The sequence below is a fragment of the Daphnia pulicaria genome, chromosome 1 (assembly GCF_021234035.1).
Source record: "Daphnia pulicaria isolate SC F1-1A chromosome 1, SC_F0-13Bv2, whole genome shotgun sequence".
Classification (NCBI taxonomy): domain Eukaryota; kingdom Metazoa; phylum Arthropoda; class Branchiopoda; order Diplostraca; family Daphniidae; genus Daphnia; species Daphnia pulicaria.
In genome coordinates this window covers 26,795,737-26,819,258 of record NC_060913.1, presented here as the reverse complement: position 1 = coordinate 26,819,258, position 23,522 = coordinate 26,795,737, and the positions used below count along the sequence as shown (strand labels likewise).

The following is a 23,522-nucleotide window of genomic DNA, read 5'->3' as shown; positions in this document are numbered from 1 at the left end:
CTGTCATGCAGGTGGCTTTGTTGGAGCCAGCTGGTGAAAGGGAGTTCAAGTCAAGTTGAGCTGCAGCTTCTGGAAGCAGTCTACATCGCTGATGTCATCCTGAAGTGGAAAAGTGTTACCTGAAGTGTAACTACAAAAAATACATCTTGAAATGGTAATTTGAGGTCTAATTAGAATGTTGTAGTGGGTATAGAGTTTTGTGAAAAGAGACTTGTCTCACTGATAAGCTTGTGCTGAATTGAAACTTTCTTTTAGATTAAACTAGAACACCAACTCCCTTTGACAACCTTGTCCTAAGATTTTAAGAATTTGCTGCTGCTGATTTGATCTAAATTTTAATTTAAACTTGCCACGATTATTTTCTCTCTTGTCTTACATAACATGTTTGTTTTTTTGTTTTTTTTTTACATCTGATACAGGTTTATATGTTATTTAATGATTTTGCTTTTTCCCAACAGGACGTGGTGATAATATGATGCATCAGCACGCAGTCTATGCAGGCGGTGTTTTGAGAAGTGTATAAGCAAGAATTTGAAGCTTAGCTGCAAGAATATTTTCTGAAATGGTAATTTGATTGAGATTATTATTTTTAACTTGGGAAGTTTCTAGCTTTTTATTGCAATGTTGTTTTCAGTCAAAAGTCAACTCTAAACTGACGCAGGAATTAAGTGACAGAGCCCACAATTCTTCCCGTCTTTCGTGTTGATTCCGTTGCCCATAATAATGATGGATTACTCACGTTATGTGCCTGGCATGTATATCATTCGCTTTCCCCTCCCTGGCCGTGATCTTGGGAATTAGGAAGCCATGGTTGTAGTGCGTGTTTGATCCAGCGTGACTTTCATCACCTTCACACAATTCCATGGCGTCACGTGAAGAAACGAGAATCAAGTACTCCTAACCAACACGCCATTTCTTACTTATTTGCATATTTTTTTAAAATTTTCACTTCAATTTTTGTCGCAGTAACGATTCCGGTCTGGTGACGATATCGAGAAGTCTGGGTTTCCGTTCAGCCACACAAGATATTGCATATATTGAATATGGGATCGTTAAAAACATCACCTGTCGTTGCCCCTTAACGACGATGGGCGTATTTGGTTGCGCCACGTTGACTTTAAAAGAGGAAGGAAGAGAGTGAGAGCGCGGTGGGTTTGCGACCTCCAGAGAAAAACGTCGGAATCTTCTTATTATTATTTTTGTAAAAGACTTTGGCAGCAACCTCCTCCTCCTGTAACACAAGACTCTTGTATACTACTCACATATTCAGCAGCGTACGTGTTCTTTGTTTGCCCGGCACTAATCCAGGTAGTCACCATAGAGGATAGGTTTAAAAAGCCTACGACTCTAGTCTGCACGTGTTCAGTTGCCGGCCGAGTGTCGAGACTTGCACAACGATCTCAGCAAACTACTTGGAAGAGACGAGGTGATGAGAATATGATGGCCAACTTGTTGATGTTCCTCACCGCTGCGTTCCTGATTTCGTACGGAAGCATTCATTCAGCTGTTCCAAGGAACGAGTGAGTCTCTTTTGTTTTCATCCGGTTGAATCATGTCGTAATCTTGTACCTTTTTTTTCCCGTACAGAGGACGTCAATGGACAGGAGAGTTGGCAGAACCGATCGATTGCAGTTTTCCGCTTAATGTTGAACGAAATTCAACAACGTCACATAATTCACCAATAGAACGAGTTTCTTTCTGCCATAAAACCACAAATGGGCCGTTTGTCGACGGTACACTTCCTTCTGGAGCCAGACCCAGTGGCGAGCGCCAACTCGACTCGTACTGCGACGCCTGGACGTCCAGCGACGCCAAGACGCTCGGAGTGGCCGCCTCTCTCATCGCTTACTCTCCGTCCCACCAACAGCAGCAGCAGACGGGCGGCGGTGGCGGTGGTGGTGGCAAATTGTTGGCCCAGAACAAATCCTGGACAGGTCTAGGACAATCAGGCCCAGGACATTCTCCTGTCAGAACCGATTCGTCGTCCTGTGCATCGAAGCCACCAGCCAAGGGGTGGCCACCAGTGGCAGCGGGCGGGTGAAGCGGACGGCCGAGCACATCATCTCGGAGGATCACTACCAAGCCCACCTTCAGTCACTCTTTTAACATGTTCATTTGTCGTGTTCCACAAATCTCTCCCATGCAAATTTTCGATTTCATTCTGAAAATGATTTGCAAAAATGACCCACGAGTCGGCCAAAGACCCGAAGGCACTTCTTCGTCTCTGCATTTCCTTTTTTAAAAAATGTTTTTCTAAACTTGGGCAGCTTTTTTGGGGGAATAAAAAACAATCCGACGACAATCGACCCAAAATGTCGTCGTTGGCAATTTATATATTTTTGAACTTTAACCCCTTCCTTGTCTTTCTTTCTCCCCCCGAGGAATGATGAGATTGTCTGTGTGTGTGTTGCATCAGTCACAAAACGTGTTCTGCGTCCAAAGTCTTTGATATAACACGTAAATAGCAACTACCAATTACCCTTGTTAGATGTCGCTGGCATCGCTTTGTTTTCTTGTCACTTCAAAAGTTCTTGCTGCTTTTCATGCTGCTTTCTTCGTGATTTTCTTTATGTTTTGGGAATAAATTCAACGCCATTTAAAATGTAAGTTTCTCTGATTCTGATTCTTTTACTGTATAGTTTATTTTGATTGCTTTGTCTTGTCTTGTTTTCTATTTGCAATTCTATTTTATACTCGACGACTTCTTTTCTTAAATTGTCTACAAATAATACTTGCTTTAAACTCTGTTCTGTGTCTGCGTAATAATTCCTTAATCAGGCCCTTCTGGCGAGTCGCAAACGAAGTGTCAAAAAAGATATAACTTAAAAGTTTCCTTCATCGTAGCCTTTGATTATTTTCAGCTGTCAAAATAGTAAGTTTCAGTTACTTTGCAGCATGGTTTGCACATCCCTGTGAACATTTTTTGGCAGTTTATTTGTGGTTACTGACGATAACTATTCCACCAACAAAGCTCACTTGTTAGATTTTGAATTATGTGTTTTTATTTTCTACTTCCGGTTTTCTCATTTCTATCAGTAGTTCAGTAAATATTCATCTGACACACAAAAGAACCACATATTCGTGATCTTCGTCAAATTTGTGGTAAAGTTCATTTTTTATTTTGTACGTACGCGTACTTCCGGTTTTGAGAATGTTCCTGAACTATAGTTCAGGAAAATTATCGATTTTGGCTAAATTTTGAATTTCGTTTAAATCACACCTAATCGACCCCAAATTTCACGTAGATCACGAATATTTAGTTTATTTTGATGACAGCTCAATGGTTAAGGCGCTATCGCTTACTTCCGGTATACTTCCGGGAAATTTGCATAAAACTAACAAGTGAGCTTTGTTCTCTGTACTAATCTCAAGATTGAGTGCTAGGTTGTAGCTAACAAAAATGCGATTTTCAAATTTTGTGAGCATCTTAAGTCCAGTCCTTAATAATGAGTTTTTAGGCGTGTCTAATAGATGGCGTGTTAATTGTTTGTGTCAGTTTTGGGCTTATGGCGGTTTGCTGTCAAGAGTTAAGCTATCTTTTCTTCGAAAATTACCAATGTAAATTACAGGTAAATTCGAGTGATTTCATCTGTAAATTGTCGGTGATGTGTTCTATTCCGTGACTTAATGTATCTCATCAACTTACAGGAGAAAACGTGTTGAAAGGGTTGTGCAGCTTACTGCTGTGTGTTCAAAATCATTGTATTCTACTGAAGGTGCCATCAAAATGAAACAGGTAACAACCATTACTAGCTTTATTAATGCAGTATTGCTGAAACATATATTCTTCTCATCTTTTATTAGGATTCATCATAATTGTCTGCTGTTTGTATTGGACCAATCCCAGCCATGCCCCGATTTTTAGTGTACACTACTAACTGTTTAATCATTTCTAGATCATAGACGTCAAGCACATTGATGACAAAAACTATAAACAAGGTGACTTATTTTATTTATTTTTTTATTTACAGGTTTCTAACACATTGGCATAACAGATTTGATGAGAAGTCATATTTTGAAGGAAAAGGACAAGGACCACACAATCAATGTTCCTTGTTGGCTAACCCGTTGGCTGCTACCCTTCAATCTCCCTGTTTACTTCCTTACACAGGTCCTATTGATTTGAGGTATTACTTTATGTCGCTACAACCTTGTTTGAATTTTATTGTCATAAAATAAAATGTTCATTCTGCTTTTACAGGGTAACTCTTTCACTACTGATGACATCAAGTCATCAACTGTTATTATGGTTTTATGGTTATGGTTTTATGGTGTCGCTGGTACTGGCTGAGCTGGCTCTAATTGGTCTTCCTTATCCGGCTGATTACGGCTGACAATCACGGCTGCTGGACCTGCCTTTATCGATAGACAATTAGACATGGTTCGACTTTTGGCCCTGCCACCGACTCTGATGATTTCTCTTGACGGGCCGCTTTACCTGGGCTGGAGAACCAGTAGGAGAGGCGTCGAGGCGGAGTAGGCGCTTTATTGACGCTGAACGAAGCGCTCTTGTTGGGCTTGGCCGTCACCACCGGCAAGGTGGGAGACAGAAGACCCGAAGAAGTCTCCAATATGATTGCACACACGCCAAAAATAGTTAGAGGTTGCATTAGTCCTGAGATTAGACAATCAGACTATGTGATTTTTCAAGGGTTTTTGTTTGTCACATGTTTTAGTATGAAGTCTCGTTCATCATTCTAAATGGTAGCAAGTATGACTTTGAATTTCCGTCAATACAAAATAAATCAGAATTTTCATATCATGACTTATTGAAAGGTACGAGCTCTTGGTTGACGGTACTGAGGCCAAAATAGCTCGAATTCCACCAGCGTTCATGGATATGGGGTAGGAGTTTATTGAAAACAAAACCCGTTCCGGGTGACTTCCAAATTCGACTAAAAAATAAACTGTAGCCTATACCAACTGAATAGGCTATTACGTTATAATATGAAGTCCGAATGAATATGCAAAACGAACATCTAAAACTGCAAACCTAAAAATAAAATCATAAGTACTAGACATTCCTTCCGACACCACTTGAGGTCAATTCAATTCAAATAATCCAAATTGAAGAATGATTCGGTTACGGAAGAGGCTCAATGACATAAGACACCCAATACACTTCTCGATATTTCTTACGCGTCACGCAAGTGTTTATGTTACTGAGCAAGTAACACGATCAGGCTTATCCATAATGAAATTATGGATACATAGTGTACAGATTGTATCGAATCAACGTCGGCCAAACGTATCCCCTCATTTGCAATGACACTACTCAATCCTTCGCAAAGCAAGTCCTCGGGTGACAATTTCAATGAGAATTTCTGAAATCCAATCAAGTAGAATAGGGCGCCCTAACCCACTCAACCACCCGGTACTCATTCATTCTGTAAATAGTAGCCTATTTACCATATCTGTTGCAATTTCATCATGATAAAATAGAGATTTTGAGTGGGAAGGAATTAGAGAGAGAAAAAAATTAATTAGATTTTTCTTTGAATTTATCTGTAAATTTTTTTATTTATTTTTTTCTGCTATTAAATAAAAGCTGGACTCTTTTACCTAGGCGATGCATGTGGTTGACATCCCAATTATCCCATGCATCCTATGGTACATGGTTCGAATCCTTACAACTGTCAAACTTTTTTCGATTCAAACTTTAATTAAATTGTTATTTTTCATGGTTTATTAATCTAATGATAATAGAAGTTGTGATTATTTTATGGTCTAATGATAACTTTTCCGAAGTCCGATATACCTTCAGTGAGGCTGTGAAACAATAGGCCTATCTGTTATTTTGATTTGAAGCCGACATTTTTACCTTTTAGCATTGACCTCTGCAGAACTCTCCGAAAAGCTATTTTAAGACATTAGAAATGGGTTAAGGCCGTTTAACTTCCGAGCCATCAAAATGCTTTATAAGTATCTTTATAGGGCTATACGACAGCATAATCGTAACTCGTCTGTTTCGTTAGATTATTAACATTTTGCCTTGCCATGCAGCGCACCGTGGGTCAGCACAACTAAAATGCCTTATATATATAACTCGCATTTACCAACTATTACGGCAAAGGCTCGGTTTTAAAAAGGCAATAAAACACCGTTTTCCCGTCATAACCTAAAAACTCGGAGCCTCAAGAAATAGGTAGCGCCCTTTTTCGTCCTTATTTTCACAGGAAGGCAACTATGCGTCCTCATAAATGAGAAAATAAACATTCAACTTAAAATTAGTCAAACGTAATCGTCTTACCAAGTCGACATTCTAATTGAACCCGCTGAATGCATGGCTCTACGTGTTGGAGCCAATAAAACTCTATGCGCTTTTCGTGTTCGAATCCACAGTGTGCGGAGACTCTGTTATTAAACATTTACAAAATCCTTTGCCGATTTTAAATAGAAAAATTAGAGAAAGAGGACTATTTAAAAAAAAAAGTAAAATTTGTAATTTTCAGTTTCTGCGGGAGGAAACAAACAGATCAAGCTGTCTATTTAAAAAAAAAGTGGTTTTCATCAACAAAAATGAACTAGATTGCCCGTGACAATGGTTATTATTTAGATTTAATTTTTATTATTTAGAAAAAAAAACGATCATCAACCACTTCCATTACCAGGATCGCAGTAATCAGAAGTTGATTTTCAATATAGTTGAAGTCCTTTTTTAATCCCTAAAACAATTCGTTTTCAGATTTCTCCGACGCCGTTATTCAAAAACGTTAATCTCAGAAATTCTTGTCGTTACATTTTCCTAATTTAATTTCCCACCTCCTTTAATACCAGTGGACAAACGCATATCTTTTCGTAAAACGTTTTCAAGTAATTGGGTGCAAGGTATATTTAACCTATTTTATGTGTATTGTCTGGTGAATGTAATTCTTTGAAATTCTAAACAAGTTTCTATTTTACTAGTAGCCCAAATTTCGTTAGTCTTTTGTTTTTCCTTGTTTTTGTTCTACGAGTCGTCTGCTCCTCCGTTTGAAACGTTTGTTTTCTTTTTCCATCACATTCGTCCTTCCGCAAATAGCAGTGCCCATACATTTCGTCCTTGAGAATTGTTAGGCCTTCAAAAATAATAGGGAACAGTTTTTGTTTTGTCTATGGCATTTTAAAACCTTGAAACTTGGAATGCGTAGACACTGGACCCGCGGATTATTCCTAAACTTTACAGACGTCTAGCATCTAGCATGTTGTTAAGAATCACGTTGAATCACGTTTAGAACAACACTGATAGGCCAATATTGTGACATATCTGTTTGTTTGATATATATTCTGAAACTCTTATCTATGAAGGTTGTATTAATAACTGTTTTGATTGACAACGAACAAATAGGATTTGGACACACTTACCCAGAATGCGCTCCCACAAGGTATTGCGTTGGGAAGGGACCTAACCTGACAGAACCATTAGGTAACAATAATAAGATTTATACAAAAATATGTGATTTATGAGTTAACCTTGTGCTAGATGAATACCAGCTGATGGAAAGAGTGCAGGAGTTGGCAAAGCAAAACAAAGTTTGGCGCTCATTCATTGGCATGGGATACTACAATTGCCATGTTCCTCACCCTATACAGCAAAATCTATTTGAAAACCCAGGATGGTAAGTCTCCATATTGCATAACAAACTTTACCCTTTGTTTTCATTCTCTTTCTGGAATGCAGGTATACCCAATATACACCATACCAGCCAGAAATTGCTCAAGGACGTTTGCAGAGCTTGTTCAATTACCAGACTATGATTGCAGATATGACAGGCCTAGATGTGGCTAATGCTTCACTCCTCGACGAAGGCACAGCGGCAGCTGAGGCCCTCGCCATGTGTAGCCGGTATGATATAATTCCGACGTTTCATGAAAATAGATAAACAATTAATATCTGTTTATATTAGATCTAACAAGAGAAAAGTATTTCTAGTCTCGGATAAACTCCATCCACAGACAACTGCCTGCGTTGAGACTCGTTGTTCTGCCATGGGTTTAAAAGTCAAAATCGTCGATTTCAGCACCGTGACTGAAGTTGAAAAAGATATTTCGGCCGTTCTTTTCCAGTATCCCGATACTCATGGCTCGGTTCAAAATTTCCAAAACCTCATCGACAAGACCCACGCCGCCGGGGTAAATATCAAATTAGAAATAAAATATTCGCAATTTTCTTTAATGTATGTTTATTTATTGCAGGCCCTAGTTTGCTGTGCTACAGATCTAATGGCACTCACAATGATGAAATCGCCAGGAGAAATTGGTGCCGATGTCGCTGTGGGCAACAGCCAGCGCTTTGGTGTTCCTCTCGGTTACGGAGGACCGCATGCGGCCTTCTTCGCCTGCAAAAACAACCTGGTTCGAATTATGCCCGGCCGAATGGTGGGCGTCTCAAGAGACGTCGATGGTAAAGACGCTTACCGCCTAGCCCTGCAGACACGCGAGCAGCACATTCGCCGTGATAAAGCCACTAGCAACATTTGTACAGCTCAAGCATTACTTGCCATCATGGCTGCCATGTAATTTTATTCCCTTTCCATCGGCACGTAGCAGTACAATTGAATTATTCATTTGTTTTCAGGTACGCAGTTTACCATGGTCCTGCCGGCTTGCAAAAGATTGCTCAACGAATTCATCACTCAACTGTTGTCTGTGCCAAAGGTATACGGATTTAACAAAGTTGGAAACGAGTCAAAGTGAATCTTTTATGACGTTACATTGGAACAGGTTTGGAGTCTGGCGGTCACGTAGTGCGAAATAGCCAATTCTTTGATACGCTCAAAATTCAACCGTCTTTACCCGTCCTAGATATTAAAGCACGTGCAGAGGCGCAAGAGATCAATTTGCGCTATTTCCCCGATGGAGATGTACTAATTATTGAATTATTTATTTCGGTTGATTCAATTAACTTTTAATTATTTTTTTTAGATTGGTATCTCCATTGACGAAACTATTCGCGAGAAAGATATTAATATTTTCGCCATTTTTAATGTCGATGTAACAGCCGAACAAGTAAGATTTCTCAGATTTCTCAGTTAAGTGAATGTTAGTTTAATGAAATAATTTTTTTCAGGTGTCTCAGCGATCAGATATTCTTTCATCCAGTTTAGAACAGTCCGAATGGAAGAGGACCAGCTCTTACTTGACTCAGCCCGTCTTCAACTCACATCACTCAGAGACGCAGATTATGCGCTACATGAAATCCCTGGAAAACAAAGACATTTCATTAGTTCATTCTATGATTGCTTTGGTAATTTTGCTTCTGCTTGTAAGTGGGTTTCCTCTGTTATATAATCTTATTTTCTCTTAGGGTTCTTGCACGATGAAACTAAACAGTGCCACTGAAATGTTGCCGTCCAGTATGCCTGAATTTGGCAATATCCATCCATTCGCTCCCGTCAGCCAGGTCGGCGGTTATCATCAAATGTTTAAAGAGTTGGAAGCTGATTTGTGCGATATCACTGGCTACGATAACATTTCCTTCCAGTCAAACAGGTAAATCAATAAAAAATACTTTTAATAACTTATCTTCATTCATTTGAAATTGATTCACACAGTGGAGCATGATTTCTCTGCTCCTACTGCTCCTGACGTTGCTAGCACAATCCGGATCATCAGGAGCTGCTGGCCAGCGGATGTGCAGACTAAAAGACAAGTTTCATCGCCATCTGTGATTCACATTTACAACTACTGATGTGGAACAATAAGTCTTCGTTACGTATCCGCCGCCATTTTTTTGTTGCACTGATAGTGATGTTGTTGAATGAAAGGTAAATCGTTATCGTACGGCGTATTTTCCTTCCTTACAGTTTTCTTCATAAAAATGTTATTTCCTTTTGGGATTGTTAGATGTGAGTGAATCTTAATTATTTGTGTGTGAATTTAGTTATTTGTGTGGTAACCTAGCCTATTAATTTTTACTTGGAAATTTCAGCTGATCATGTGGCCTACATTTTGCCAAGATGTCGTCTCTTTTTCCTGTACGTACCGGCTGTACGTTTTGTAAAAAACACTTCAGAACAAATCAGGTTAATATGTTCAACTTTCTAACTGTGAGACTTTGTTAGTTTTCTGGCTATGTCTTAACTTTCCTGTTGTAGAACTTTAGTTGTCTACCTTGGAAAAGCTTTCTAGCTGTAGGATCCTTAGAAACATTTATTCCGAAGGATTGTGTAGTTTACTAATTACTTTAACTTTTGTCATTTGAGACACTGCTGTGTCCCTGATAGTAATCGAGTTTTTTTTTGTGATAGACAGTCTGGTAAAGTTTGAGCTTCGTCGTTGCTGTCCAATGTACACATGGATTTGATGTAGCCAGCTTGGAAAGGGTGTTCCTCTTGCTACCTGTACTGCTGTGTGTTTCGTCAAATGAAGAAACATGAACAACTGAAGTAATTATTTCAATCAACTTTGACTTTCTAATTGTCTGGCTGATTAAAAAAGCTTGCTTACTGACACAGAGAGGTTTCATAGTTTACCTATACTTGTTTCATTTTTGTTATTATCGCGAGAATTTACTGCTTGATAGTAATTGATTTTTTAAAACCAGGACCTTCAGTTAAAATCTTAGCTTCTCTTATTTCTTTGTTGTAGTTTAAATCACACATTTTGTTTTTGTTTCAACTAAAGCTATCAGATATTGTTTTCAGAATATTTTGTTTATCTAAACCACATAAGTGTCATTAATTTGTCTTTTCAGACAGCATTTCCATTGATGCTGAAGATTAATTCATTTAATTTCGGTTACAGGTTTATCGTGTATGATCGCGTAGTTGCTGTCCGCTGTGGTACGTTGTTGCAGCCTATGCTGGTGATAGATCTTTCTGCATCAAATTCAATTGGCCGTGCTGGTGTCGTGTTACCGAAGTTGCATTATTATTTTATTAAATTGGCATTGCATCAATGTAGTTTGCCGTTAATATGTTAAGAAGAAACAAAAACGAAATATGGGGATGTGTTTATGTCTTACAAATAATAAACGTGTTTTCGGGATTGGGAAAGGAAAGTGGAAGATGTTGGAGAGGGGGATATTTCAAGTTTGGATACAAAATTTGTTAATTTATAACCCTATAAAGATATCCCTACCAATTAATCTCCAAACCTCACAAACATACACCTTCCAATTCTTCACACCCCACAAACACAACCCTACTAACCCTCAAATAAAGACACTAAACGGCTAAACCACGTAAACCAATGTTTAACCTAGCAATGTGATGTCTGAAATAAATAAAAAAATTTAATACATGAAATTGTTTTTTATTATTTTTTTTTAAATGTACAAAAATTTCAATAAACAGAGTGTCCGGTTCAAGGCGGTTTACTACTGCACGAGTTTAAACGCAACCCGCCACCACCGCTGCGGCAATGAGACAAAAAGCGATGGTTTAGTTTAGCGGAAATCTGCGTCAGTCTTTGTAACTTGACTGACGGAAATTTCCGCAAAAAATTAACCATGGCTATTTGTTTCACTGGGTAGTGGGTTGCTTTGTTTTAACTCGCACATGCTGTTATAGGAAATGTCTACGGCCCCCAGAGATATTTATCTGGACCGAGAAGAAGAGAGAAGTACGAGGCAAGTTTTACTGGGGAGATGTAGTCATACTAGGCTTCCGGGTTAGACTCATGACCCTCCAAAAGTTTTCATCGGATCATGCGCCTTCCAAGTCCCCGTTCGACCAGAGCCCTCCCCTCCTCCTGGTTTCACAGCGGGTGAGTGACCACCGGCGGGCGTTGGTTAGTGGTTAGTTAGGGAAACGGGGCCACAGAAAAGAAGGGAGCCCAGATATGCACTTGCCATTTATCTAACAACTACACAATGCACTAGTTTTGAATTGCAGCATTCTCTCGTCAGTTTATAACAGTTAATGACTTGATGTGATCAGTAGTGAAAGAGTTACCCTGTAAAAGCAGAATGAACATTTATTTTGATGACAATAAAATTCAAATGAGGTTGTAGCGAAAGAAAGTAATACCTCAAATCAATAGGACCTGTGTAAGGAAGTAAACAGGGAGATTGTAGGGTAGCAGCCAACGGGTTAGCAAACAAGGAACCTTGTTGACTGTATTGTCCTTGTCCTTTTTCTTCTAAATATGACTTCTCATCAAATCTGTCATGCCAATGTGTTAGAAACTTGTAATGAATAACCTGTTAATAAAATAAAACAATAAGTCACCTTGTTTATAGTTTTTGTCATCAATGTGCTTGGCATCTATGATCTAGAAATAATTAAACAGTTAGTAGTGTACACTCAAAATTGAAATTTGGCATAACTGGGAGTCTGGGATTGGCGATTTAGCAAGTCCAATACACACAGCAGACAATTATGATGAATCCTAATAAAAGATGAGAAGAATATATGTTTCAGCAATACTGTATAAATAAAGCTAGTAATGGTTGTTACCTGTTTCATTTTGACGCCACCTTCAGTAGAATACAATGATTTTGAACACATAAATGGCTGACAGCAGTAAGCTGCACAACCCTTTCAACACGTTTTCTCCTGTAAGTTTATGAGATACATTAAGTTTATCAACATATACACAAAATAGAACACATCACCGACAATTTACAGATGAAATCACTCAAAAGTACCTGTAAATACATTGGTAATTTTCGAAGAAAAGATAGCTTAACTCTTGACAGCAAACCGCCATAAGCCCAAAACTGACACAAACAATTAACACGCCATCTATTAGACACGCCTAAAAACTCATTAATAAGGACTGGACTTAAGATGCTCACAAAACTAGAAAAGCGTATTTTTGTTTGCTATAACCTAGCATTCAATCTTGAGATGAGTACAGAGAACAAAGCTCACTTGCTAGTTTTATGCAAATTTTCCGGAAGTATACCGGAAGTAAGCGATAGCGCCTAAACAATTGAGCTGTCTTAAAAATAAACTAAATATTCGTGATCTACGTGAAATTTGGGGTCGATTAGGTGTGATTTAAACGAAATCCAAAATTTGGCCAATAGTTCAGGAACATTCTCAAAACCGGAAGTACGCGTACGTACAAAAGAAAACATGAACTTTACCACAAATTTGACGAAGATCACGAATATGTGGTTCTTTTGTGTGTCAGATGAATATTTACTGAACTACTGACAGAAATGAGAAAACCGGAAGTAGAAAATAAAAACACATAATTAAAAATCTAACAAGTGAGCTTTGTTGGTGGAATAGTTATCGTCAGTTGCCACACATAAACTGCCAAAAAATGTTTACAGGGATGTGCAAACCATGCTGCAAACTCCAACGACAGTAGAACTTCTTTATTTTTTTAATATTATTAAAAATACCGTTAGTGGAGTTCTACTGGGCACTGAAGTTTTAATGTCGGGTATTTTTTAACTTAAAACGTTAATTTGAAATTTTTTAACTCAAGGTAAGTTAAGGTTTGTCTATTTCATTCGTGGGACGGACCTTCTGCTTTCCATTCGCTAAAGGGCAGTGAGTGGTGGGAATATTCCACGGCAAAAATTCTACAGTGACAATCAGCAAAATGTATTTCAACAAGCTCTGGCCGGTTATGATTACAAAGAACACAAAAAGTGATAATAATAATAATAATGGGCGTGTTGCCTTTGGCAAGACATGTAAAGTTCCCATGTAGAAATGTACAGATTTCAGCAAGGAAAAAAAAGAGAAAGATAATTATAATATAATGAGAAAGGAAAACACACAAAAAGAAACAATGAAATGATAATAATAAAAAAAGAAAGACCAATTGTTTTCTTTCCAAATGACAATTCACATGTAACAATAGGTTCCATTCCTCCGTTGCCAAAAAATAAAAACCGCCGCAAGTGATTACGAAAAGAAAAAAATTCATTTTTACCTCCAAAAAATCTTTTTCTCTCATCATTCGCATTTCCTCTGCGACAGGATCGACCAAATTTAACGAAGGCGGGTGGTGCTTTTTTTCGAAAACGCAAGTTACACGAGTCACATCGCCATTTTTCGCCGCATCTCGGGATAAATTAAAACACACACAACACACGAAACGAGGGATCTTTTGACTACACTCATTTTTCTGTTATTTTTTTCTTCCTCTTCAATCTCCCAAAAAGCCAAACAGTTTCGCTCTCTCTCGCTCACATTGGAATCGAAAACCAGAAACATTTTCCCCATTTTCGTCTTTGAAATTAAAAAAAAAATCAAAATCAAATCAAAGATCATAGCGAAAATAACACAATTGAAACGGTAGCAAAAAGAATAAAATCAAGGGTTTAACACAAGCCAGAGACTGAAGCGCGATAGATATGTCGAGAGATGATTGACAAAATGTCCAAATAATTCAAATTTGTAAAAGAGGAGAACCGTACAATTGTTTTGTTTTGTTTTTTTCTTTTGTTTTCTTGTGTTATATCAAATACTTTGGACGCAGAACACATTTTGTGACTGATGCAACACACAGACAGACAATCTCATCATTCCTCGGGGGGGGGGGGGGGGGGGCGAGAGAAAAACAAGGAAGGGGTAAAAATTCAAAAATATAGAAATTGCCAACGACGACATTTTGGGTCGATTGTCGTCGGATTGTTTTTTATTCCCCGCCAAAAAAGCTGCACAAGTTTAGAAAACATTTAAAAAAAAAGGAAATGCAGAGACGAAGAAGTGCCTTCGGGTCTTTGGTCGACTCGTGGGTCATTTTTTGCAAATCATTTTCAAATGAAATCAAAAATTTGCGTGCGAGAGATTTCTGGATCACGACAAATGAACAAGTTAAAAGAGCGACTGAAGGTGGGCTTGGTAGTGATCCTCCGAGATGATGTGCTCGGCCGTCCGCTTCACCCGCCCACTGCCACCGGTGGCCACCCCTTGGCTGGTGGCTTCGATGCACAGGACGACGAATCGGTTCTGACACGAAAACTTGTCCTGGGCCAACAATTTGCCACCGCCACTGCCGCCCGTCTGCTGCTGCTGTTGGTGGGAGGAAGGAGAGGAAGCGATGAGAGAGGCGGCAACTCCGAGCGTCTTGGCGTCGCTGGACGTCCAGGCGTCGCAGTACGAGTCGAGTTGGCGTTCGCCGCTGGGCCCGGCTCCGTGCCAGACCACCTTCTGCGGCCAGACAATGTCGTTGAAGATGTTGCGGTTGTTGAAACTGTAAATGTCGTGTCGCTGCTGACGGGCAGCAGAGGCAAATTCGCTGGCCCGCCCGCCGCGGAACAGATCGTTCCACGTCCGGAACAACACCTCACCCTGGTCAAAAAGGAATTAACAAGAGAATTAAATATAGAAAATAAAGAATTAAAATAAAATTCTCGTGTTGTGTGTGAGCCGGGCCGTGTCACGCACACGACACGTTCAGAAAAACAAGGGGAAATCTCTCGCAGGGTTTTGTGGTTTTCTCAAATTGAATATACGATGAAAAGATGATGATTCATTTATGCTGCTGCTGCTACTAACAACATGACCGTACCCTCAGGTTGACGACTGGAAATTCACGGTCGGACGAGCGGACGATCGTGTCGAGATTCTGGACACGCGAGGCTAAAAAGGCTCGGAACGTTCCCTGGAAATGGTCAGACAACAAAAGAAAGAAAAGAAAAAAGAGATTTTGTGTTTAGATTTTCAAATAAGACAGTCGAAGAACCAAAGAAAAAGAGAAAAAAGGTGTTGCTTGGTTGGTTGTTTGACGACTTACTCTGAGTCCGGCTTGACGGGCCTGTCTGAAACAGGCGTAGTCCACGCGCTGGATGCCGCCCATGTCTCCGGAAAGGGGTTCATTCAGCGCCACCAATCGCAACTGGACAGCAGGAACAAAAAAATGGGAAATTGAATTGAATATTGAATGAAAATCAACCGCAAAATGACCGGATGTTCTAATAGTCGAGGACACTCGAATGAATTGAAAAAGTTGAAAATTGCCCAGTGAAAATACACATATACAAATGGATGCGCTTAATTGTATACCGATGGTTTGACAGGTCCGTCCTACACTCACGACGGGAAACAACGTCGGTGGAAAGGAGCAGCGTCCGCAAGTTTTACAATGGGAAGTTTTGAGACCACAAGATTATAGACAACACGGTACAACAGACGGGTGCAACTCGGGTGCAAACTTACCTGCCACATTTCCTCATCCTTGATGCGTTAAAGCACAAAATTGATACAAGGAAATGAAATTTCAAAATCCCCCAGCACTCACTCCACCGAAAATAAAATCTAAAATAAAATTTGAAAAACTTACACTGGGACCTTCGGCGATTCTGGGGACCAGATTCTCGGCAGCGCTGGGCGCCGACGGTTTCAATGTGGTCGGCGGCGGAATTGTCGTCGTCGTAGGCGTCGGCAACGGCACGAAATTTCCCATCTGTTTCAGTATGGCGCAATCGAACGGGAAATTAAAAGAAAGGAAAATTATTTCGTGATTGGCGTTTCATTCCACCAAATGTTCAAAAAAGAAATTTCGCGTCTAGACACCGATAAATTCGATCAACGTCCACCGTAAATGTTGAGCGCATTTTATTCCGTGCTGGGCCAGAGAGAGATAAACTCACCGAGATGTACTGCCAGCCTTTGCGGACGCGGACTAGAAGACTCTCCTCCTCGTAGAGATAGGCGATGGTTCCGACGGGGCTGATGTCTGAAATCTGCGACACACAAACATAAACGGTTATTGTTATGGCCTTTCGCTTCATTAGGACGGGCAGACAGACGGGCGAAAAAAGGGAAAAAGAGCCAGGTGGACGGGCTGGACATTAATGATTTCTACGCTCCTGGTAATGGCGGTGGTTGATGATCGTTTGGCAAATCTCCCCCCATCCAAACGGCCAACAACAGAGACATGATTGCCCGTCTTTTAACGACGACACATGGCACGGCCGTTAAAAAACAAAAAATCTTTTCCTCAATAACTCAATAAAAACTACTGGGGTCGACCCGTATGCGCCCCAAAAAAAGTTTCCCTTTTGTCCGTCCGTCCGTCCATTTGTCAGTTGGGATTTCGTCCCCCTCATCGATGTTGTTCGGATGAAGTTCCAGTGTCCGTCGTCGAATGTCAGCCTGGGCTCGTCACACGCATTTCTGCCCATCCAGGCGATGACAATCTCCAATAAACCAACACCACCACCACCACCTGGGACAACATCACAAGCCGATCCATTCCCGCATAATATTGTTCCAGCTGCACCACGGCCATAGCCCAAAAAAGAGCAACAACAACAAGGTCGTCTCTATATGCAGGGCCAGTCTTTTTCTGTTCCGACGGACGGCGGGGGTGCTGCCCATTGGTCCCTTTTTCATTTGGCTTTTATCGGGTGTACACTGCACACGTCCATTTAGTTTTTATTCGTCGCTATTTTTCCCGATGACTAACCAAAAAACGACCTGACCAAAACGATTTGGCCCATCTGGATTGTATGCCAAGTCTTTTATCCCTGCTTATTTTTATGTAAAAAGGAGAAGAGGAGAGTGGAGGAGAGTCTGAAATGGCCATTCTGTTGTCCATCGACAGGTAAGACCGTAAGAAGAATCCGCCAGAATTTCCCTCCTTAAATAAAACACGACACACAACCTTTGAGTATCTAATAAAAATAAAAAGGGAAAGAAGAGACTTGAACGACCGACCCAGGGATTAAAACAAGTCCCTCCCCATTTCCCCTCTGGGCGCCATACGGGGGGAAAAAGGGATAGCCGGAAACCCAAAGAAGAAAAAGTGTGAACGAAAGCGAGAGCGCCGGAATATGAAAAGGGACAAATTTGTCATGTTGTTGTTGTTGTTGCACCTTGAAAAGAGCTTCCATGTTGGTGACGGTGATGGCTCCCGGCACCACCACCTTCTGGCTCTCCTCACCACCTTGCGACGACGAAGACGATCCTACAAAAATTGCCAAAAAAGAACAAAAACGGTTAGAAAATGTCCACCCATCAAACCACAAACTATCAAAAATGTTCCTTCCGAAATGTGTTGGACTTTGCCAAAAACAACATTTTATGAAAAGAAGAAGAAGAATTCTAATCTATTAAACATTGATTAGAAAAAAGAACTTGACGATGTTGACTACCTGGTGGGTTGTAGTTGACGAAACTGCGGAGTTCGTGAAAAGCTCCGCGGTTTTTCGAGCCTTTCGGCGTTTGGTTTTTTTACGATTATTACGAGATTTTAAATGGTTAAATTATAGAGAAGAAGGGGGGGGGGGGATTTGGCAATGTCGAGAGAGAGATCCATGGCAGCCACAAGGAAAGATTACAGACAAGAGTGTGTTAGGTTATTTCTTTTACATGGTCCAATCAAACGAGTTTCATTTTCATTTCGTCATGTTAATTCGAAATGAAGAAAAGATTTGATCGTAAGTTTCTTAGATTTTTATATCGCGTTACCTGGTTTGGAAGATGATCCGCTGGGGGGTCCAGGAGGTCCGGGTGGTCCAGGTGGGCCTGGAGGTCCAGGATGAGGATGGTGATAAGGTGCAGAACTGGAAGCAGGCCCTGGAAGGCCAGGAGGACCAGGAAGTCCATCACGGCCGTTGGTTCCAGGAGTTCCTGGTCGTCCAGGAGCTCCGCTATCGCCTTTAGGTCCTTGCGATCCTCCCAGGAATCCACTGATGGATCCTGGCTCTCCTTTAACTCCCGGTAAACCAGGTGGACCAACTGGACCAGGACGACCGATGCGACCCTAAAACATTTCCAATCAAAAAACGTTAAATAATTTGAAAAAATAAAAATGTAATTGAATTAGTAACCGAGGTGGAGTTAAACGAGGGGTTTACCTTCTACCCAATCCGAGAATAGCACAAAATGTCAATCACCAAAATGTTAGTTTTTAAATCAATTTAGTAGAAATTATGAGATTATTCTCACCTGATATCCGGGGATACCAATGTCTCCGGAAGGTCCAGCAGGACCAGGTGGACCTGGCGGACCAGGTTTGCCTCGTTTGCCACGGTCTCCTTGATCACCTTTCATTCCGCCAAGACTGGGAATGACTGAAGTAGGTCCTGGTGGTCCAGCTGGACCAATTGGGCCCACAGGGCCGATATCGCCTTTGGGTCCTGGCAATCCAGGCTCGCCAGCGTCGCCTTTAGGACCCATGTGGCCCGTTTTTCCATCGGCACCTCGATCTCCTTTGTCGCCTGGACTTCCTTTTTCGCCTTTGGGCCACCTGGAAGACCCTGGCAAGGGTCCGCCACCCGATCCGGTATCGAAATCGTCCAGTTGCAATGCGCTAGCAGGTCCTGGAGGTCCAGGCAATCCTCTTTCACCGGCTTCACCTTTCGAACCGGATCGTCCCGTCTCACCGGGCAATCCCGGCATTCCATCCAGACCGGGCGCTCCAACGTCTCCTTTGGTTCCATGAGTTCCGTCCTTGCCCGGATGGCCTCGCTCTCCGTCATTTCCAGTTTCGCCTTTACCGCCCCGTTCGCCTTTAGGACCAGGATCACCGCGTTCGCCTCTCGGTCCCGGTTTGCCATTGACACCGGCGTCACCTTTAGGTCCAGGGCTTCCAGGTCGGCCCAAAGTAGCCCCGAATCCCGAACCAAATCCATCCTGAAACGATTTTAAAAAATATTCAAACATCTTGTCTATAAATTGGCAAGACATTCAATAAATCAAAATAATAATTTGCCATGGTAATAAAAAGAAAATGAATAAAACAATTGGGAAAACCAATTAAACGAAAAAACCACAGGTGAAAAGTAGCCGGGAGTAGGCGTGAAATGTGGACAGACCACTGGTGGGGGGAAAAACAAATACCTTGTACATATTCCTGGGCTTCCAATCCGTCTGAGAGGCGCATGTTTTTAGTCAATTGGATTTGGTTTGTTAATCAAATGGACAAGTGATGATGAATGAACGACACACTGAGTGAGCAGAAAAAGGAAAGGAGCGAATAACTCACTTCGAGGACCAGTGGTCCGCTAGCCACACCCGGTGGTCCAGGCTGTCCAGGGTTGCCGGGAATGCCGGGGAGTCCATCACGACCAGGCTCGCCTTTGGGTCCGGAAGGACCTTCTTTGCCAACTGGGCCGCTATCTCCGCGTTCTCCTTTCTCTCCAGCTGGGCCTTCAGGTCCAGTCGGTCCCATCTGACCTTGAGCTCCCTATACAGGCGACCCCCCAAAACAAAAAAGATGATTAAATATTTGTTTTATAAGAAATAAATGTCATTCCGTCTTGAATAATATTATACCGGAATGCCCGTCATGCCGGGTTTGCCGTCGACGCCCGGCGGACCCTGTTTGACTTGCTCGGCCAGTTTGGCGATGATGGAACTCTCGTTGCAGCCGCAAACGCCTCCGCCCTTTTTAAAAATCAAAAAATCAAATCAAAATGATTAGCCCAGAAAATATCAAAAGTTCTTTCAATTATTTATCTGTCCGTAATCGATCCTAAATGGAATCAATTTGCGGTCGAGAGACCGTGGGGCCCCTCTTCTAACGGGTCCCAAAAAATAAAAAAAAATAAAATAGTGGCCCATCCCTTTTTGTTAAAGACATGTTAAAGAGCCTGTAATCTCTTATCTGGGCAGCCCTCCTCCCTTTTCTTTTGTCTTGTCTCTTCTCTCTTTAGTTAATTGAAAGTCGAAAAGGAGGATCGTGAGCTGCTATCAAAACTATTTGTGTTGCTCGTCTCTGGTCATCGTCTCGTGCTCTTCTCTCACAGCAGACGCTCTTGTTGTTATTATTAAAAGAGAACCACTTGCATTTGTTAAGAGGGGAAAAGAGATTGAAAAAGAGTCACACATCTTTCCAACGGGTTATTTAACACACGGTCGAGAGAATTAAAAACAAATAAAAGGGGTAGAGAGATGAAATAATCATAACGAGTTGGAATAATTATTTCCCAAAGTCCATTCCTCCCGAGACTCGAGCACCTGAGGGCGACACGATTCTCTTCCAGATGATGCTGACATCATCATCATCATCATCGCCAGACAAGTGGTGCACGCTCTAGATTATCTATCTCAAAGAATAAATCAGAGCGCCAGCCACTACAATAACTACAACCCTTGAGCAGCTAAAACAGAGAGAAAGAGAAAAAGGAATTCAAAGTTGTTGTTGCAGCAGCAGCCCCGGCGGATGAGCGATCATTGCGCATTTCGTTCATTGTATACAATGAACATGGTTCAGCACTTAAAAACACATGTGGCATATACACCTAAAAGAGATGGACTGCTCCTAAAAAAAAACTGAATAAGAAAAATGGAAATGTTGATATTTCTTCTATTTATTTATATCTATAGATTCGTCTGTTGCCAGGTCACGATTCTCATTTTCCCTATTTGGTTATCAAGTGGCTGGACCTTTTTTTCCGTTCGGTCGACGGTCGCCTTTTCCAGTCTGGCTGCTGGACGAGGGGAGAATTGACGTGTCAATAACGACAAACCCCATCACAAATGCCCCGCGCAGGACGGACCATCGGCACCGGCCCAGGGTCATCAGGAGGTGCCAATGGCGCAGGTGATTAGCTTCGATGGATCGACCAAGCCACACTAAAATCAAAGGGACACATCTGAGATGGCCCCGAACTAAAAAAAAATCCATCAATGGCAACGGACACCAAAGATTCTGAATGAACTGCTGGCCCTGCTGCTGCTGGCCCCAATTAAAAGGAGGGGCCAACAAATAACCTGTCCTAAAAACTGCCGGCCCAGGATCTAGTAAACCCGTCAACCCGTCCAACGTGTCCCATCAATCGGTGGACTTGACTGGGCACGACGACACAGACGTCAAGATTCACGTTCCAGATAGGCAATCGATCGTTCCGCTTGGCATCCAATGCATCCATTAAAAACAAAACCAACAAAAGCCAAAAGGAGAAGATTGAAACCGGTCCCAGTAGACGCTGGATGGGCCATTGTTTTCGGGCAAGAGTTTAGAATCAGAGCCAATCAACGTCACATTTTCCAAACCCACAGGCCCAAATCTATTTGGATAAAAAAAGATTAAAAGAAAAGGAAATTCCAAACTTACTCCGTCGATGGATGAGCCCTTGTCTCCTTTCTCTCCGCGTTCGCCCGGCTCGCCCTTCTCGGTGCAGCGGAATCCGTTCTGCATTCCGTGCATTTCCCGGACAATTCCTGCAATAAATAAAAATGTTACCCGATTAACAATCGAGGATTAGACGTAACAAGACCCAAGACCCGAAACCCGAAAGAAAGAAAATAAAAAGCCCGGGCCGACGGGTTGATGTAGAGCACACGCGGGGTAAGGAAAACGCCCTCAATAAATCGTGGCTCGTTGCAAGTTTTTTAAAAGTAGAGAAAAAGGTCTCCCCCCTTTTTTTATAATATTTGGTGGTGGTGGTTTTGGGGGGTTATTGTGTGTTGACGGTTAGAGCTGGGCTGATGAACGACCTCAGAGAGAGAAGAGAAACTTTTTTCTTCTTCTTTCTGATAATATAAAAAGAGGCGGTAACTGTCAGTGAACCTGTCGGGTCGTCCATCTTTTTATTCTTGCAGCGGAGATGGTAGGTAGGTGGGTGAACAAGTTGTACGTACACATGTGTCCATCTTCTCTCTTATTCTTTTTCTCTCTTCTTCCATCTCCACTTGGTCATTGATGAATAATGAGCTCGTCTATCAGATGGGAGATTCTCCTTCCTTCCTTCCTCCCTTTGCACAATGAGAAAATATTTCGGATTCAATTTCACGCTGATGCCCCTAGTGTGTGCAACGCCGTAATCGACCTCGTCGCCCGTCGCCGTCGTCGGAGGTGATACGTTCCGGCTGACATCATCCCCCCTCTTCTCTCTCTCTCTCCTATTTCTATCTTTATCCCTTCCATTATCTAACAACATCCCAAGAACGACCGTCTGGCCGCCATTCTTCTCTTCTCCACAAATTCTTGATGAGAAAATAGAAAAAAAAATTCAACCAAAGCCAAAAGAATAAACAAATATCGTATGGCTCCGATAATAAAAAAAAAGAGTATTCCCTTTCATCGGATTCAAACATTCGGAATCTCCCATGGAGTCGACGACAAGCCGGGGCCGGGGCTGGGTACATCAACGTGTGACATTGATATCCCCCCAGACTTTCTCAATCGAATTGGATTCCCCTTTGCGACTTGTCGTGTGATGACAATCCAAAACACATTTGCATCTGATATCAGATTCAGACGACGACGACGGGCCAAACACATTCCAGCTTAGGAAATCCAAGAAGAAGAAGAAGAAGTTAAGATTCCATCGACCTCAAAATAATTCTTTTCTATTTTAAAAAAAGAAGAAGAAGAAACGAGTTTATTCGCTGCGCTTGTTCCTCTTCTTCTTATCGGCGGCCACAGAGGATTGGCGAAATTGGCCGTCATAAATTTTTCTGCGCACAACAACAACAACCGAAAAAAGGGGAGCGGTACTGTTCAGTTGTTGTTGTTTTCTCTTCTTCTTCTTCTTTTTCGGAAGGAGAAGACAAAAGGAAAAAAAAAAACGGACGGGTCTTGGGGTATTTAACAAGACCCGAACTTGAATCGAAAAATGGGAAAAGTGCCAAGGCGGCCAGGCCAGGCCAGGCCATTCTGCCGGGGCGCTTTTTACTTCAGAGCTCCTTGATGGATGACATCCAGTGATGGAAGAGTTCGCCAACACACACACACCT

General features: G+C 41.6%; 4 protein-coding genes and 1 long non-coding RNA gene across 17 annotated transcripts in view; 3 read left to right on the top strand and 2 right to left on the bottom strand.

The window, feature by feature from the left end:
* LOC124315050 (lysine-specific demethylase 4C-like) overlaps positions 1–23,522 on the top strand; it is a 291,933-nt gene that overhangs the window by 55,204 nt on the left and 213,207 nt on the right. For 4 of the 9 annotated variants that reach the window (XM_046780418.1, XM_046780427.1, XM_046780437.1 and 1 more), the window contains one exon: positions 9,911–9,992. In XM_046780418.1, coding sequence (XP_046636374.1) covers positions 9,939–9,992 — 54 coding nt within the window. In that variant the 5' untranslated portion in view covers positions 9,911–9,938. The other 5 variants (XM_046780413.1, XM_046780412.1, XM_046780453.1 and 2 more) reach the window with 5 other exon arrangements.
* LOC124317146 lies at positions 790–2,457 on the top strand. 2 transcript variants are annotated; one of them, XM_046782745.1, is made up of 5 exons: positions 790–891; positions 967–1,201; positions 1,309–1,520; positions 1,588–1,923; positions 1,959–2,457. In XM_046782745.1, exons 3-5 carry the CDS (start codon positions 1,438–1,440, stop codon positions 2,104–2,106), a joined length of 567 nt encoding a protein of 188 aa, XP_046638701.1. In that variant the 5' UTR covers positions 790–891; positions 967–1,201; positions 1,309–1,437; the 3' UTR covers positions 2,107–2,457. The 2 variants fall into 2 exon arrangements, with proteins under 2 accessions (XP_046638701.1, XP_046638700.1); XM_046782744.1 differs by having other exon boundaries at positions 967–1,233.
* LOC124315157 (glycine dehydrogenase (decarboxylating), mitochondrial-like) lies at positions 7,267–9,594 on the top strand. Its single transcript, XM_046780627.1, has 11 exons — positions 7,267–7,405; positions 7,463–7,598; positions 7,661–7,825; positions 7,887–8,112; positions 8,176–8,495; positions 8,558–8,637; positions 8,704–8,843; positions 8,905–8,988; positions 9,050–9,226; positions 9,287–9,471; positions 9,534–9,594. Exons 1-11 carry the CDS (start codon positions 7,282–7,284, stop codon positions 9,541–9,543), a joined length of 1,647 nt encoding a protein of 548 aa, XP_046636583.1. The 5' UTR covers positions 7,267–7,281; the 3' UTR covers positions 9,544–9,594.
* On the bottom strand, positions 11,648–12,846 carry LOC124319701. Its single transcript, XR_006913406.1, has 4 exons — positions 12,572–12,846; positions 12,381–12,479; positions 11,952–12,124; positions 11,648–11,877 (listed from the first exon to the last, which is right to left on the bottom strand). It is a non-coding gene; the product is annotated as an uncharacterized LOC124319701 (long non-coding RNA).
* Positions 13,469–23,522, bottom strand: part of LOC124314224 (collagen alpha-1(XVIII) chain-like) — a 28,166-nt gene continuing 18,112 nt past the window's right edge. For 3 of the 4 annotated variants that reach the window (XM_046779385.1, XM_046779376.1, XM_046779369.1), the window contains exons 9-21: positions 21,898–22,004; positions 20,115–20,225; positions 19,825–20,025; positions 18,786–19,472; positions 18,306–18,600; positions 17,711–17,802; positions 16,484–16,576; positions 16,174–16,296; positions 16,050–16,067; positions 15,897–15,917; positions 15,628–15,729; positions 15,403–15,495; positions 13,469–15,182 (exon numbers count right to left, since the gene is read on the bottom strand). In XM_046779385.1, the coding sequence (XP_046635341.1) occupies positions 14,706–15,182; positions 15,403–15,495; positions 15,628–15,729; positions 15,897–15,917; positions 16,050–16,067; positions 16,174–16,296; positions 16,484–16,576; positions 17,711–17,802; positions 18,306–18,600; positions 18,786–19,472; positions 19,825–20,025; positions 20,115–20,225; positions 21,898–22,004 (2,420 nt within the window). In that variant the 3' untranslated portion in view covers positions 13,469–14,705. The remainder of the gene's footprint in view (positions 15,183–15,402; positions 15,496–15,627; positions 15,730–15,896; positions 15,918–16,049; positions 16,068–16,173; positions 16,297–16,483; positions 16,577–17,710; positions 17,803–18,305; positions 18,601–18,785; positions 19,473–19,824; positions 20,026–20,114; positions 20,226–21,897; positions 22,005–23,522) is intronic. The other variant, XM_046779393.1, reaches the window with a different exon arrangement.